The 18,042-nt window shown below is 41.1% G+C and overlaps 1 protein-coding gene across 2 annotated transcripts in view; it reads right to left on the bottom strand.

The window, feature by feature from the left end:
- Positions 1-18,042, bottom strand: part of TNFAIP8 (TNF alpha induced protein 8) — a 54,412-nt gene that overhangs the window by 18,295 nt on the left and 18,075 nt on the right. Inside the window, exon 1 of one of the 2 annotated variants that reach the window (XM_089491820.1) lies at positions 11,076-11,174. The exons of the other annotated variant lie outside the window; for it this stretch is intronic. Coding sequence (XP_089347946.1) covers positions 11,076-11,097 — 22 coding nt within the window. The 5' untranslated portion in view covers positions 11,098-11,174. Of the gene's footprint in view, positions 1-11,075; positions 11,175-18,042 lie in introns of those variants that run through there. 2 annotated transcript variants of the gene reach the window in all.

Raw genomic sequence — 18,042 nt, forward strand, 5'->3', positions numbered from 1 at the left:
TCCCTTGACTGATACCTGTTCTCAGCTTCATAAACCACAGAATGAGTGCTTGGAAACTTTAGCTGGTTTAAAGGGCTATAGTTGGACTGGTGACTGGGACAAGGAGGGAGCATGAGACTCCCTTATTAAAACAGCTTCACTGAAATATTTTCCTGGGTACAATTCAATGTGCTAAGCAATTATACATAAAACCACATGCAGCTTGGATCCAAACTAAAGACCCATGTTCTCTCTAGGTCAGTGGTTCTCAACCTTCCTAATGCCACAATCCTTTATTATAGTTCCTCATGTTGTGGTGAGCCCCACCCATAAAATTATTTTCATTGCTATATGCAAATATGTGTTTTCTGATGGTCTTAGGTGACCCCTATGAAAAGGTCGTTCGAACCCCAAAGGGGTCCCGACCCACAGGTTGGGAACCACTGCTCTAGGTTTTCATATGCTCAAGGGAGGTATTCTGTGGGTCCCATCATCTAGAAATACACCTTTGGTATGGATTTAGGAGAATGCTTTCTGGATGGCATGACAAAAGAAAGAACTTTCTTCCAAAAGAGGAGTCTACACCGTCTATCCCTCCAAAGCAGGTAAAATCCTTTTTATCCAGGCGAGAAACTGACTGCTTGTTGAGAAAAGGACTTCTAACCAGAGAGGTGTTGTCTAGTTGTGCTTTTAGTTGTTTTTCATTTAATTGTGTTTTAATCCTGACATTTCATTGTGTTGTAATATTGCATCATTTGTGGTTTTATCTGTATACTGCATTTTTAGTTAATCTTTTTGTGACCTATCTTGATTCTTTTAAGGGATAAAGGTATGATGTAAATCTGGGGTGGGAAAAGTGTGGGCCATAGTCCACATGTGGCGAGTCAAAATTATTTTTGCTGAAAAATACCTCAAATGATTGCTAGGGAGTATTGATGTAATATCCATCACTTCTGGAGTTCCCTTGGACCTCATCCTCTGGGTCAAAATAAAATTTTGCAAAAAAATTCAAAAACATTATTTTTGTCTCACAGTATCCTAACATACCATCAAAGTCCCAGGAAGGCTGAAAAACATGCCTCCATGTCCCCTAGAGGGCATTTCAGGGCAACAATAGGTGTGGTGGGGGTTGCAGCCCTTTAGAGATTGGGAGGCCTAATGAGTCTAGTCTGCCACAGTTGCCCACCTGATGTTTCATGTACATGTATCGCTGAAACCTCAAATGAAAATTGAAAAGATGCCAGTATAGAAATGTGCCCAGTCAAGCCTTTTGCTCTTGTGCTTTCCCATTTCCTATCCTTCTGTGGTACTGCTGTGATATCAGAAGCAACCACGTTCTTTTTAGATTTACCAGATGTCATCATCTTGTGAAACCTGTGGACTGTTAATCTTAACTTATTGAAACAAGACAACTTCTTCAATTAAGGCTTAAATTTGACTTCTTTCAGTGGACCACAGCACAGAATAAACGTGGTTAATGCAACTGGTAGTTAAAAAAAAGAGAGAAAGCAAAAGCTTCAATTTTGTTTGCTTGGTTTCTAGTTTCTGTTGTTCTGGCTGTCCCAGAATCTCAGCACCATGCTGGCTGGGTTTTTTTGTGAGTAAAAGTCTAATTACATCTGGAAATAATAGTTTAGGAATCATAAATACAGATATTATATGGTACATACAGTCTTAATATTCTAGGTACTCTTTTAGGGAAATAAGGGAGCTATATAAATACAGATTACAATTATTCTCATGATAGATGTATACCAATTGTTATAGAAACAAAGTACACCTAATCAGATAGGTTTCAACATTTAAATATTAAAATATTCTAGAATTCAGAATCTGGTTTATACACCAATCCTTCTAATTTAAATTAAGAAGAGACATACTATCAGGATGGAACCACAAACTTTAATTTAAATTAGAAGGATTGCTGTATATTCTGTGCTACTGAACAGAGAAACAAAATGCATTATTTTCAACTGGAATAACATTTAGAGTCAAACTTGCACTGTAGACATACTTATTAAGTAAAGAATCTGTAAAACCTGAAAACTGATTACAAGAGGCTTTCTTTTAAAATTCATCAGGGGTTAGCAGCATTGAACACAGATGGTACAAACTCACTCAATCTGAATGTAACATTCCAGTTAATAGGCATTACTTTTATAAAAAACTATATTTGCTCAAGTCAACACGTGTTATCATACATTACTTGATAAAGCTTGGCCCTATACAGGTGCATTTGTATTAGCATTAGCCTATCTTGGAAACAAGCAAGTAGTATTTGATGGCCTAAAAGGAATTCAAATAGCTACTGCCATTTACATTTGTTGTTGTCGTGTGTTCAACTTGTTTCCGACTTATGGCAACCCTAAGGTGAAGCTGTCATGGAGTTTTCTTGGCAAGATTTGTTCAGAGGAGGTTTGCCTTTGCCCTTCTTTGAGGATGAAAGTGTGTGACTTGCCCAAGACCATCCAGTAAGTTTCCATGGCTGAACGGGGATTCAAACCCTGATCTTTAGAGTTGTAATATAATGCTCAAACCACTCCAGCAAGCTGTTTGTTGTTGCTACTGTGTCCCTTCAAGTTGTTTCGGACTTATGGAGACCCTAAGGTGAAACTATTGGGGTTTTCTTGGCAACTTTCTTCAGAGGGGGGTTGCATTGTCCTTGTGTTTACTGTAAGCATATATTTTTCATGTTCAGGACATGGTTTCTTCATAGAATAGGCTTCCATAAAAGTATAGTCTAGAGCTCCTAATATGATAGCTTTTAAGTTCAAAGAATTGCACTTCAACTGTCTCATGAGGACCTCCCTTAGTCACCTCTTCTAGGTGTTACTGTGGGTTTTGTTGTTGTTGTTGTTGTTGTTAATTTGTAGTACAGTAAGTCAGCATGATTTATCAGGTGGCTAGTGTGGATTTGACTGATACTTTCAAATAACTATAGTCACTAAAACTACATTAATAGTTAAGACCAAAGGAAGCAGCTTCATACATGTATCTCCCTGGGTTTCTCCTGATAGGAAAACATGGGAGAGTCATTCCCATCAGAAATCGGAATTTTACTGTATAAAAGGAGCTAGCTACATTACTTGCTACTCTGGTCACTCAATAGGCCATTTTTTGCTACTTATGGCCACCCTAAGGTGAACCTATCATGGGGCTTTCTTGGCCCGATTTGCTCAGGAAGGTTGGCTTTGCCTCCCTCTGAGGCTGAGAGACTATAGGCCAAAGCAGACAGCCCAGAAGGAGCAGCCTCTGGCCACTCTAGCGCTGATTGCACCGGGACCATGATGATTTAATCAGCTCATTTTGGGGCCAGTTCTTCTGGCTGCTTTGGAGGCATGCACCGTGTAAACACCACAGTCCTGAAGCGGCTGGAAGCTGCTTTATATGACCCATGTGTTTCGGGCCTTTGACTTGCCTAAGGTCACCCAGTGGATTTTTATGGCTGAGCAGGTACCGTATTATCCGGCGTATAAGGCGACTGGGCGTATAAGATGAGCCCCAAGTCACAGGCAGGCAGCGTCCCTGGCCTCCAATAGGCCGAATTAAGGGGGTATTGCGCCCACACGTGCCGGCTTGAGGGGGTCTCTGTGTAGGCCTGGAAGGCGGGAACCATGGCCGGGCTCTCTCTCGCCGCCATTGCTGGAAAAGGCGGCGGAGAAGTGGCTCCAGACCCAGTCAGGCCGAGGGAAAGAGCCGGCCCCTTATGCCTCGCCGCTGCCCAGGATACTCTGCTCCTCCAGTGGCTTCTGTGGCTCCAGTAGCTTCCATGATGGACTTCTGACATACCGCGGAAGCTGCTGGAGGAGCAGAGTATCCTGGGCAGCGGCAGCAGTGAGGCATAAGGGTCCGGCTCTTTCCCTCGACCTGACTGGCTCTGAAGCTGCTTCTCCGCCGCCTTTTCCACCAATGGCGGTGAGAGAGAGAGCCCGGCCGTGGTGCCTGCTGGGACAGGAACCGCAAGGATCCCAGAGACAGAGAGGTGGCTACACCATTTGCCTGTCTCTGTGGTCAGAACCCGGAGTATAAGACAGGGGTAAAAAGCCATCTTATATGCCGGAAAATATAGTATTTGAACCTTTGTCTCTAGAGATGTGGTCCAACATTCAAACCACAGCAACATTCTGGCCCTCACTTATTTACACACCTGACTATAAAAGGACACTATTAAGTAAGTTGCATGGTTAGGTGAGCTAAGGTACAACATAATGCTAAGAAGCAATTCAGGAACATTTTACTCAGAAATGTTATCCTTCTCTTATGGATGTTTCCATAGGAGAGGCAGACGTTCATGGCTCTTAAAGGCAGCATTCATATGATAGCCTAATGTTTTAGTCACACAGTGTTCCCCAATCCTTTTCTTGTTGTCACTGTTAACTGCCCTCGAGTTGACCATGACTCATAGTGATCCTGTGGACCAGACATCTCTAAGACCCCCTATCCTCCACTACTCTGCTTAGGTCCTGCAGATTAAGGCCGGTGACCTCTCTGATTGAGTTTATCCATCTGGCATGCAGTCTCCCTCTCTTTCTACCCTCTATCTTTCCTAGCATTATTGTCTTTTCTAATGAATTGTGTCTTCTCATGATGTGACCAAAGTACATGCAGAAAAGAAAGAACCTTCAGAAGCTCACTGTCATGCTTTTAATAACCATTCTGCAGATGAAATCTCTCACATAAGAGCTGATTTAAATGCCCTCATTGAAGTGGAAGTTAATAACGAGGTGTCCAGTGACTGCGAGTGGGATTACACTGCATGGTGTGTGGACAAACTGCTGGGGAAAGCAAGGAAGACAACTTGTTTTCTTGATCCCTGTCCCTCTTGGTTACGAAGAAAAACACAAGATAGAGGTGCTTACTATCAAGGGTCCTGATCTAGGGCTGGAAATGTGTCAGCTAGTTCTGGATGTGGTCACACTCCCCCTGTGTTCACAGTTTGGTAGTGCTCCTGGATTCATCCCTCCAAATGTCAGCTCAGATAGATGTGGTGGTCAGGAGTGCTTGTTATCAGTTTCAGCTGCACATTTTCATAGAATCAGAGAACTTAATGATAGTAATGCGTGTGCTGGTAACCTCTAGGTTGGACTTCTGCAATGCACTATATACTAGGCTACCTTTGTACCAAGTCCAGAAACTCCAACTGGTTTAGAAAATGGCAGTCACACTGATTACAGGTACATCAAGGAGTGATCACATTACATCAATCTTAAAAGCAGTGGCTGCTAATTAGTTTCCAGGAAAGTATAAAGTGTTGGTTATTACCTTCAATGCCCTACATGATTTGGGTCCAGATTACCTACAGGTGTGCTTTCTCCCATACAATTTGCCCTGTACATTCAGGTCCTCTGGGATTCTGCCCTGGCTGCAACACTACTATGTTCTGTAATGACCAAAAAAAACCCTAACATTAAGTAGGGGGAAGGGCAGAACTAAACACTTTTAAATCTGCTATCTGGATGGTAACTTCCACATTACACCCTATAAGTCATAACTAATATTTGAGAGTCTATTACATTTTGGTCTGGACATTTGTCCAATACAGAGGATGCTATTAATAGTCTGTTGACTAAAATATAATGCAAATATAACAAAAAGGTATTTCTATTGATTGAGAACACAATACATTGTGGTTTAGAAATCAATTACAGGATTTCAGTGTAACTGTTCCATAGCAGCAGCACTGCATTGTATTTGGCCTTGGTTATTAGAAGCTCAGTGTGTGACAAAGCAATCATCTGGAAATTACAGAAAGTAGTGACAACATTCATAAACTGCAATGTTGCTGAAGAATTACACTGACAACATTTTCTCATTAACTGGAAAATTACTAACCCACAAATTAAGAGGTCAGTCTCCCTAGTTTACACTGTATTGCACCAAGCAATCAAAAAACAAGGAAATGTTTTAATTTTATAATTTTGTATCTTCTACAGGTATACCTCAGTTAATGAAGTAGATGTCTTCCTGATCTTTGGAATATGGAATATGATCTTTGGAATAGCAGTATATAAATAAAACAAATTATTATTATTATTATTATTATTATTAACAGAAAATTTTTTAACAGAGGTAGAAATAACATAGAAAGAATGGGGATAGGATCCTGTACCACAAAAAAGGAAGAATAGTTCAGTATGTTTCAAAGTTTTCATTCAAAACAGGAGAAATGAAACAACCAGGACAGATAAGCCTCAAAAAGTAAACAATGGCGCGTTACAGATGCGCCGAAGGGGCGTGCTAGGGTTAGGAAGGGGTGTGTTAGGGTTGAGAAGGGGAGTCACTTCCTGACACCCCTCAACCCTAATACGGACTGAGTCCGTACAAAATGGCGGCGCCCGTCCACATGGGGGCCGCCATTTTGACGTCGCAGACGCATAGCGTCCGGACGTCGCGTGGTGGAAGTGACGCCGCGAGTGCGTGACTAGCGCCTCTCGGCGCCACTTCCAGGGCCCATTTCGGCACTTCTTTCTGGCTGCGCCCGGGAACTGTGCAGTTTGGCCGTTGCGGTTTCCAGATGCAAACCAGCGGCGGCAGCAGACCACCCATTTTGTGTGGTCTGTAACTCGCCAAAAACATGTTGAACTTTCTACAAACCGTTTGAAAGCTTCTTTCAAAATACATTCTGGGATAACTTTTTCTTTCACTACCTTCCACTTTTCTCATGATTCCATTGCAGTGGCCATACTCATAAATCTATCTTATATACTCAACTATAAGTTGACTTCATTTATAAGTCGAGGTCAGGTTTTCAGGCCAAAATTATGGATTTTGATATGACTTATGGAAAAGTCAAGGGTCAAATTTAGAGGCACATAACAAAGGATGTAAAGATAAAGCTAAGGAAAATGATGCCAAAGAACTTACAAATTCTTGCAGGCATAACTGTTTGTGCTTTTCCAACCTAGGAATTCAAAAAGGTCAGAAGCAGCATCATGATAGAGAGAGTAGTGGGGGTTGGTGCTTCTTTTAGATGCTCCTGGGACAGACTAAAGTCTTACCTTTCACTTCTCTACTCAGATAAAAGGGGGTGGTTTCTTTTTGATCCATGGATAAGTCAATCAAGTTTTTTGAGTCAATATTTTGACTAAAAATTTCTAGACTTATATACAGTATGTTGTTGTTTTAACATGCTGAGGTAGCAGGAAAATTAGCCTATTTCACCTTTTTTGTGTTTTGCTATTCATTCATGCTCAATAAGGGATTTTAGGGGCAGCTGCTTTTACTCTGCCTGTTGTAGGTAGGCACAGACAACTAGAGTAGGATTGGCTGAAAAGTAGCCTGTTCTTTCCCAGCTCAAGCATTATTGCAGTTTAATGCAGACATGCTGCTGTTCCTTGGCAAGTGAATGTCTGTGCTTCACCAACCAGTCCTTCCCAGTGCTAATGCTGTTAAAAACAAACAAACAAACAAACAAACAAAAAAACAAACAAACCTTCCAGTTAGGCAGAGGGCAAGGAAGAAAAGTGGAGGTGCTTTTGTCAGAGGCTACGGAGTCATGCAGATCGGCACTTGCAATGGCCTGGGTCCACTCCAGCCCCAGTCATCCCCTGATTGGCACAGGACCGCAGTGACTGCATGGCCCAGTCCCGAACAGAACATCGGCAAAGAGCGGACTTTCCCCGCTCCTTTTAGTGCCAAGCTTTTTCCGTTTGGGTGCATTCTCTGCTTCTGGCTGCTCTGGGGGTGTGTGTTGTCTGCATGCCTGCCTCCAAAGTGACCAAAAGCCGCTCTTTCCTGCCTGTCTGTTTTAGGCCTTTGTTAACTGAGGCATATGTGTACTCAAGGGCGCTCAGGCACCTTACAACACAAAAATCAAGGCCAATTTTAAATACATAGACCTATATCTAATTCCTAGTCACAGGTCCTTATCGCTCTGCTTCAATAACCCAGTTTACGGCCTGTTACAGACAGCCAAAATAAAGCTGCTTCGAGTCACAGTGGAGGTATGGCGTTTTAATGATGCATGCATCCTAAGAGTCCAGAAGTCGCACCAAAGCCATGCTCCAGCCCTAAGGACTGGAGCGTGGCATTGGTGTGGCTTCTGGACTCTTAGGACGCATGCATCATTGAAACACCATACCTCCACTGTGACTCGAAGCAGCTTTATTTTGGCTGTCTGTAACAGGCCTACCTTATCTGAATTCAAGTCTAAATTGGGAGGCAGCCGATTCCTACTGGAAGGATTTTGCTGCCGAAGCTGCCAGGCAAATACAGCCCAGCTGCAGCCCGGGTCCCAGGCGAGCTCAGGCGGCCATTTTTTCCAAGTCGGAAAGTTTCTGGCTTCAAAATAAGGCTGTCGGAGCTCGCCTGGGACCAGGCCTGCAGCCGGGCTGTACTCACCCAGCGGCTTCAGTGGCAAAATCCTTGCGGTGGGACCCAGCTGCCTCACGATTTAGGCTTGAATTTGGATGAGGTAAGACGGGTTATTTAAGTGGAGCGATAAGCGATAAGCTCCACAGCTAGAATAAATCTACTCAATTAACTACGGCCGGGGACAGATGGTTCTGAAGTGGCGTGCCGCTGCCGATTCTAAGGTTAGGCACCATGCACCAACTGCACAGTCCCTACCCCTCACACGGCACGGCGATGGCCTAATGGCAGCATCCTGTCCACTTGAGTGCCACCATTTTGATGTGATATGCATCATAAAGGCATTGCTGAGTGTCGCTTACATCACGAGTGTGCCACTGGCGCACTCATTATGTGCACCCAGCGACCCAAAAGGAAGCCGGTTTTCTCGGGTTCTTTTTGGGCAGAGGGACACCGGGTAGTTTGGCTGCTGCGGCATCCCTCCAGAGGGAAACAGGCCACCGCCGGCCAGCCCTTTTGGGGCGGTCTGTCCCAGGCCTGAATAAACCAACAGTTATGTAAATCTCACTGGTTCTGTGGGTTTACTCTACATACAACTACCAACTGGACTTAATATATTAAAACGGGCTTCATTCTAACACAATTATTTCATATGGTGCTTTTAAAATGAAGACAGGTAAGCAAAAAAACTAAAGCAGAATCAGGAAGAAAAGCAACTATTATCCAGAATATTGTTTAAACAAAAAGGTTCAGACCATCCAACAAAAGACAGCAAGCAAGTAGGCAAGATAGTTTCTTTTTATGTGTCACTACTAAGGAGGTGTCATTACTTTGGCTTTCCTTCTGAACGGTGCAATCCTATACATAATCACAGAGGGGCTTTTTTCTGAGTAATAATGCACATTATTGTTTTGTACGTTAATGTCATTCGGGGGGAAATCAGTATCAACATCCACTGGCAACAGATGAAAAAGGAAAGAAGGAAGGTTGCAGCACCATTAAGATTATCATCAGCCTCTAAGACATGATGCTTTTCTGCAGTAAAGCCACAAAATAGTTCAATCTGTAAACATTCCTGTTAATTATAGAATTTTAAAAATGAATTTGGATGCTGGATAACCTTTTAATAATATAAAATATAAAACAACAACAACAGGAAGGGTGTTGTTGTTGTTTCTGTTTTATTATTAGTTTCTTTTTCCTCAATGTTATTTTCAGCATATCAGCTATGGACACAACTACTTTCTCAAGACTAATGGTATATAATAATGTTATTTTTTAAAAGAAAAAATACATAAGTAAACACAACATAAGTACAATTTTGGTGGTGCCAAAATATGTACCTGCACTATTTCTCTTCATCGCCACTTTAAAGAACGTACACTATGGCTTGTGTAAAATTCAGTTGTGAAGAAAACAAGGCCACACTGATCTCACAAAATTTGATCAGAAGCACTATCTCCCTTTAGAGAGATACTCTGGGTGTTTTGTCTTCAGCAACTGAACTTGTGTGTCAAACTAAGGCCACTTTTAAAAGCGTTTTCTCTGAACCTTGTGTCATGTCATGGCATGCATGCTGCTTACTCATCTACTATACAAAAGGGCTGAAATGAACACGCTGCCAGAGGAATGTTGTACTCAGGAGCTGCCACAGAAGAGGGCTTTAGTGCAGCATACCATTGTTCTTTGGGACTGGATTCACATCATACTTTGACTCCATGTAAGCAGAGTAGCACATGGAAGCCCTAAGCATTATATATAATTTGTTAAGCCAATGTATTCATTAAATAGTTATGCTGCATATAGAGGATTTCATTTAGCCAGACCATGTTTTTCTGTGTGTCACAAACACACATTCCTTCAACTCAGATTATAAAGATAAGATCTATGCTGAAAACATTCACATGTTAGGGATGTCAGATAAGCATTAGCAGAATGGGGAACCTCTCTGCAATGTTCTGAACAATTTCTTGGTTCACTACTAAACATGATTTGACTAATCTTATACCAGATCTTTATTCAATAGTTTATCTGGTATCTTAACAAGTCAGGAAATACCAGTCTTTTATAATATATCCACATTTTAAATGCTTTTTTTTCCTCATTCTTTCTCCATACCTTCTGTTCAAATGGACTTCTGTGTTAAAATTTTCGAAGGCTATTTCTTCCATAACTAGATATATCCCTTCTCAGATTTATACAGATAAATAATTGGGTTTTCCATGGAATATTTCCAGTTCTTCCATATTCTTCACACAATGAATGTAAATGAAATATCCTTGTTTCAATTCAAGTACTAGTAGTATAAATACACATATCTCAAGCAGAATGCACTCGTACTGGGGGGAAATTGTTGTTAATGCCAAGAAAACTCCTTCCGAAAAATAATGATCTTTCAGTTCTCCGAATTACACAACTTCCTTTTAGAAAAGGAACAGTACAACGACACTTTAAAAGCATATCTTCCTCTTTCAAGCCATTGTTGCTTGTGAATATGCAGGCACTTAGACCTTCCATATTATTAACATTGTGAATAGTATTTAGTTATCACTGAATAAAAAATTAAACATCTTTGCAGTCAAGGTTTTAGTAGCAGCATTTTCTGTGAAATCTGAACAGCAGTCTTCAGATGCCTTAGCAGATCCCGCCCCTATGAACAGTTTAGAACAGTGAGCACAAACCCACTATTCATCATCTCTTATTGCTGCCAGAAACAGCTCTAAAGACAACACTACTTTTTTTGTAAAGCAACCCCTTATAAAGCAATCCCTTTGAAAAAGTCATACCTTCATCTGCTTCGGAGCTCATGGTATCAGACTAAATCTCTGGAGATTACAGATGACGTGCGTGTTTGAGAAGCAGCAAAGTCAACTTCTCAAAAGAAGAAAAAGAAAAAAGAGGGGGCTGGGATTAAAAGAGGAAAAGTTCGGTGAAGTCGACGAATCATAGTTCAGCTGCACTAAAAGATTCCGCCTCTTTACGAATGGCATCTGAGCAACTGTCTGAGAAAGAGCACCTTTACAGACAGGCATTTTAGTCACCAGAAATTGCCATTTACATGTTTTATTCTCCTTTCTCAGGCTCTGAAATGTGGGTTTGTTTTACTTGTTACAGCCTCTAGAGCAGTACATATACATACAAATCCACACCAAATGGTAAGCAATTAAGACAAAGCAGTAGGGAAACTAGCAAATTTTAAAGAAAATATTAAGAGGCTGACAAGCAACACAGGCCCATATTCTCGCAAGTAGATGTACAGTATCTTAAACCTAAAATAGTGTTTTCAACTAGCAGGAATTAATTTAGGATACCTGAGAGCCAAAGGCTTCACAGAGAAGGCAGCAGGATTTTTTGTTGATGTGCTAAGGAGAAAAAGCCAATGATTTTTTCAACAATACAACTTAGTTGGTCTTTAGCAGCAATAAGACCAGCATCCCTCACCAACTCTCAAAGGCAAGCCCCAGCAAAGCCCTTTTCCTCCTGTTCTGTTCCAGAAGAGAGATGAGGCAGCTAGCTTGAACCTTCTAACCAGATGAGACCTTACCTCAATCTGCTGAAAACCACAACAACCCCCAACTGTTTTTCAGGCTGGTGTGCCCCTTGAGTGTAGAAATACTGTATTTGCTATGTGGAATAACATTCTTTTTTAGCTGTTCCCTTTCATTTTTCAAACTAATACAAAATCTATTTCAGTCACAGATACACAAATCAAAGAAAACCATCACAAATGCATAAACAAAACACCAAAAATGATACGGGATATAGTAGCAATAAATAATGCAAATAATATTTACAGCCAGTGGAAATAACAAATGAACACGAATACAGAACTGAATGGGATCTCACAACTTACAACTAAAAAATAGTGCATGGAGTACAACAAAAAGTAATTTTACAAATTATAACATGAAAATCAAGATAAATGAAACACTTTTTAGGAGCATAATGCGAAAAAGGATATCACTACAGAATAAATGAAGTCTATGCTCTAAACCCTGTCATTAGTCCTGACTACAATAGACCCACTGAATCAATGGGATTTAGCTACAAGTTCATTCACCATTCAACAATTGATTTAATGTGCCTACTCTATTTGAGCTTAACCAACAAGATACAGCCTGTAACAGTTTGCAGCCTACAACTCTTTCTTTTCATAACATACTATCTCCAGCTGGCTTTTTTCCTCCACATTTAATATTTTGTAGTACAATTTGATTATTTGTAATACTAAACTGATAATATGCTTGTTGAAATATTCTGTCTTATTTTAATTTATTGATATTTGTATAAAAATGCCCTTTTCAAAAGTGACACATTTTCTTAAGTTGATACTTATTGAGAGCCACTTTGTCCACAGCTCACATGAGAAATGGCATATAAATAATTCAAACTTTGTTTTGTCCCTTCAGAGATGTGTCTTCAATCTGTCTTTTGTTCCAATACTGGGTAAAATATTTTATGTTCCCACTACTGTTATATTTGTATTTCATACCTTTAGTACTGAATTACTATAAATGCTAAACTTTAGCTTGATTTTTCTGTAGCTTGATTTTCCTGTCTGCCTTGAGTGGTCAGGGAACTTCTATGATCTGCCCTACACAAAAAGAGCTCAGACCACTTTATGGCCTGCTATGAAGTAATTGTAGTCACTTTGCAGATAAAATCACTCAGATCAGACTTGATTTGGCTGTATGCATAAGAAATAATCTTGGCTCTTGCTTCTTTTGTTATTGGATACAATTCATGTAGCCTTAGCTTAGCAAGTTTAGAGGATTCTTAGAGAGGTGAGAGCCACCACGTTCCTGTTGGATCCATCCTGGTTCATAAAAGCAGCTGGAGAGGAATTGGGTAAGAGGAATTGTGAATTCCTTGTTGCAGCAAGGCACAGTTCGGTCCTGTCTAATTGAGGCTTTGAGTTAATGAAGAAAGAAAACTCTTAACCCCACCATACTAGATAATTACAGATCTACAATAGCTCTTTGGTAAAGTTCTGAAGTATGCGTTGGTTACATACTTCCAGATGTCCTTGGATGAGATGTTCTTGGATTATCTAGATCCACTGCCATCTGAGTAAGGGCTGGCTGACATCCAGTTCGATTTCTTTTTATCATACGTAGATCAGTTAGTAGATGTGCAAGTGAATTGCTCTAGGCCAGTGACACATGCTTCAGAATAGTGTCTAAAATCTGTAATGGGCATGGGAAGACTAAAAACAAGGTTCAGTCCAGATAAGATGGATTGTTGGTGGAGAACTGGTGTGGCCAAGGAAGTAATGCTGAATCTGTTCTGAAAGGTGATGCCTACTCTCTTGAAGGAGCAGCTTCACAGCCTCGGGGTGCTTTTGAACCTGGCTGTGTTTTGCTTTGGTAAAAGCCAGACAGCATCACTTTAATAAATAATACATAGGGATGACTTTAAAGTGTTGAGAAATTCAGCTAGTTCAGAATATTACAAGATATATTAACAAGGCTTTCTACAACAGACCATTCACAGATGCTGAAACAACTACACTGGTTTCAAGTATGTTTCTGAATGCAACTCAGACATATGCTTTTGAGGTAATTTAGAAGGATATATGATTGACAACAGAAACCTCTTAAGGCCTAGGCCAATAGGAAGTCATCTGAGAATAGGATCATGTACCTGATATCACCTTTATCTACATGAATTTGCTTGATAGTTGATCACCGTAATAAGCTCTTTAGAAGGGAGGCTGTCCAGGATCTATTATCTTGTAGATCAGTTGGCAGCAAGATCCTGGCCCTCAGGTGTTAAAAGGTGGAGGAAGGAAAGGTTTACCCTGGATGGTAATTGTGTATTCTCTTGCTATAGCCATCCCACTGCTTGTGTTTAGCTTATGGGAAGGCAAAAAGAGGCCATTCCAAGGATGAATATATATGTTAAGAACTTCTCAAGTCTTCTCCTTTCTGAGATACTGCCTTGGAATGAGGGGCTATAGTAGGTGTGTCAAATGGGTCTTTAAATCCATGGCAGTCCTATGGCCAAACGTTTAACAGCTGTCTAGTGGCATGAAAGGCTCTTTTTGTGTTCAGTAAGTCATACTAGATAGTCTCACTTTAGCCTAAGAGTTCAAGGACATAGAGGCAGTTTGGAACAGAATGAAGGAATAAACTTTTTGTTCATAACATGTTTGTATAGTTCTCATGTCTACTAAGACGGGAAATTGGTTATGCATATGTAATTTAATTTCCGTTGTTTAGTTCTGCCTTATATAGTCTGTGGCAACATTTATCACTGATTAAGCTAATAGTGGTGTTGTGAGTCAGTTTTCAATACCATTTTGAGGAGACCAGAATTATAGCCAGATCCAGCTCAGAACAGGGGTGGAGACATTAGGCCTGGAGCTAGTATTGGTGTTTTATTCCCACCAAATTCAAAAGGAAAAAGAAAACAATATAAGGCAAAACCAACACCAGTATAAAAGATGAAGTGAAAGAGAGGGGAAAGCTACTCCTATCACTTCTCGCCTGATTGATGTGGTCCCAGCAAGGCTTTCAAAGTTTTGCCATGAAAGATTCTCCCTTCTCAGAAACTCACAGATAGGGTTGCCATAACCCGGCGGCCCCCGTGCCATTCACGGTTTCGGGGGGCCCCTCCCGGTCCCGGTCCGGTTTGGGCCCCCACCCGTGCCTTGTTCCCGGTTTGGGGGCCCGCTCTGGCCATTGCCGCTGCTGCTAATGCGGCTGCTGCGGCGCCAACCCACCTCCTCCTCCGGCTCCGCCTTCCTCCTCTTCCTCGGCGGGCGGCAGAAGCGCCGCCGCCACCGCCCCCCCACTGGGAGGGCTTGCGCGCCGCCCAGGCCTCAGCAGGGGCCAGTGGCAGCGCGCGCACCTGCCCCATTCCCTCCGCGCGCGCGCCTGCCCCACTTTCCTCCCCCCGAGTGCCTGCCCTGGTTCCCTCCGCGCGCGCGCGCCTGCCCTGCTTCCCTCCCCACGCACGCACCTGCCTCACTTTCCTCCCCCCGAGCACCTGCCCTGGTTCCCTCCGCGCATGCGCGCGCCTGCCCTGCTTGCCTCCCCCCGCACGCGCGCGCCTGCCTCACTTTCCTCCCCCCGCGCCAGCCATCAAAAGGAGGAGGAGGGGGGAGAGGAGGAGGAGGAGGAGGAGGAAGGAGCTGCAGGAAGGGTGCCTGAAGGTCAGGGCAGAATTGGGCCAGAGAAGGAGGAGGAGGAGGAGGAGAGCTGAGTCAGTGGCCATTAGGTCTGCCTTGGTTTTGGGGGGTTTTAAAATGATATTTAAAAATATAAAATACTTATTTTATTTAATTTTTTAATTTTTATTATTGCTTGTTTTTATTTTTTATTTCATTAATTTTTGTTATTGCTTGTTTTTATTTTTTATTTCATTGATTTTTATTATTGCTTGTTTTTATTTTTTATTTCATTGATTTTTATTATTGCTTGTTTTTATTTTATTTTATTAATTTTTATTATTGCTTGTTTTTATTTTTTCATTAATTTTTATTATTGCTTGTTTTTATTTTATTTTATTTTATTTTTATTATTGCTTGTTTTTATTTTATTTTATTAATTTTTATTATTGCTTGTTTTTATTTTATTTCATTAATTTTTATTATTAAATATATACACCCCTGCCTTGTTTTTTATTTATTTTTTCATTATTTTTAATTATTAAATATATGCAAATGCATTTTCTGTGTATTTATGGCGCTTTGAATGCTAACAAGTCTGCCTTTCTTGCACAATGATGATGATGATGATGATGATGATGATGATGGTGATATTGATATGAACAAGCCTCTGAGGCACGGCCAATGTAACTTGCTGTGATTTTTACAAACTCATGCACAGTGAAGAAAAACCACAGTCCCTTGCCCAAGTACACACTTCTGAGAAGTACAGTTGAACCTGAGGGCAAATACATTTCTGCCATCTGTCTAAGAATAATGCCAAAATGTCTTCCATTTTGATCATGCCTAAAAACATGCATTTATATTAACATTTTTTTTAAAAAAACCTCAATTTTTTGTGTGTCCTCCATTTTTATAAAAATGTGTCCTACATTTGAAAATGTCACCCTACATTTGTCCTACATTTGTCCCGGTTTGGAGATCCTCACTTATGGCAACCCTACTCACAGACAATATAAGAAAGTCAAAGGACAAATTGGAAAAATATCATTTACTGAAAAATGGTTCCTTTCCATAGAGTACATCAACAATAATTCACAACAGATGCAACCTCCACCACAATATCAAGTGTTCTGGAAAGATATTCTACATGAAGACTCAACTGTGCCAAGATCTGATTGTCATTAGAACCTCATTAATTCTGTGGACCTTTTTAACTTCCCCTAATAAGCTTCTTCTACATTATCATATCCATATTGTTATTGATTTGTTATTTTTACTAATAACTATTACACAATCATTGCTGTTTTCATATGCTGGCATTTTATAAATTCCTGAATTATAATAAAATAAAATGGGGGGGTTCCTTTCTCCAGCCTCAAAGGACTTCTATGTAAGCCTCTCTCATGCTTCATCTGTATATGCAGCCAAAGGATGTGGTAGAGAACTGAAGGTTTAGAATGGATTGCATCGCTTCAGACTGAAACACAGGATCACCTTTTAATGGACCTCTATATGAAAGTCATGAAAAAAAGAAAACCTCAGTCAGCCAAAACAGAGTTGTTCTTCCTGCTGTGCTATTTTTGATTTGCAGGAAGTGTTTTTGCAGAAGTTTCAAATCCTGCGCTTATAGTCTAAAGTGATATAATGCATTCTACCCCCTCATCCTTACCCCCCTCTTGCTGCACGTGTCATGTAGATCAGGCCTGAGTGGAACTCAAAAAACTAATTGGCCTGGTACACATGGGCCCTTTGGGATGCCCTCGTCACATGCTAGGGTTGCCTCAGGGCAGAGCGCCCACATGCCCAGCAACCCTAGCACATGATGAAGGTATAACAATGGTGGTGCCCTGTATACACGGGCGCCGCCATTGTTACGTAAGCACCGTGCGGCATCAGCACAGCACCACACGCACTTATGTAATGAGTGTACTAGTGGCGCACTTGTTACGCCGCCACCGTGGCTTTAGAAGAATCTGCTTTTCATGGGTTCTTTTTCCGCCGGCGGGAGCCATGCAGTTTGGCGGCTGTGGCTTCTCTCCGATGGAAAAAAGGCTGTTGCCAGCCCGGACAGAATCCAAGGTATGTACTGGGCCATAGTAATTTCTCTACAGTGTATTTTTCACTTTTGCTCCACTCTTTTTTCAAATACAGGTAATTTGAGCTTTAGTTCTGGAACTATTTACATGGATGTAAGACTTACCAAATTCAACAGGATATATGTCAATGGAGATAGAGATATACAGTCTACAAATGTATCAGGATGGGGGTGTGTGGAGGAGGGAAGAAGATGCTGATATTGTAGCATGCAGTTATAAACACTGGAGAGTTACCAGTAGATCTTTTTCCTATCAAGGGCTACTGACAGCAGTTCAGCAAACTTAATACATTTCACTGAGGTTCTGAAAACCTGATACGATCCTGGACACAATATTCCAGGTGGTGCTTGACCAAAGCAGAATACAGTGGCACTATTACTTCTCTTGATCTGTATAAATTTATAACACAATACATTTAGGTGCTAATTGAAATTGTGAACTAGGAATCTTCTGTTTCCTTTTAAAAATGAAATAATATGAACAATCCACTAGGTGGCACTAGCTTACTAATAAACCTTTTCCAATTAACAGATTCAAAGAGGT

Source organism: Sceloporus occidentalis, unplaced genomic scaffold, assembly GCF_023333645.1.
Source record: "Sceloporus occidentalis isolate IW3139 unplaced genomic scaffold, rSceOcc1.0.p SCAF_1, whole genome shotgun sequence".
In the NCBI taxonomy this organism is placed as follows: Eukaryota; Metazoa; Chordata; class Lepidosauria; order Squamata; family Phrynosomatidae; genus Sceloporus; species Sceloporus occidentalis.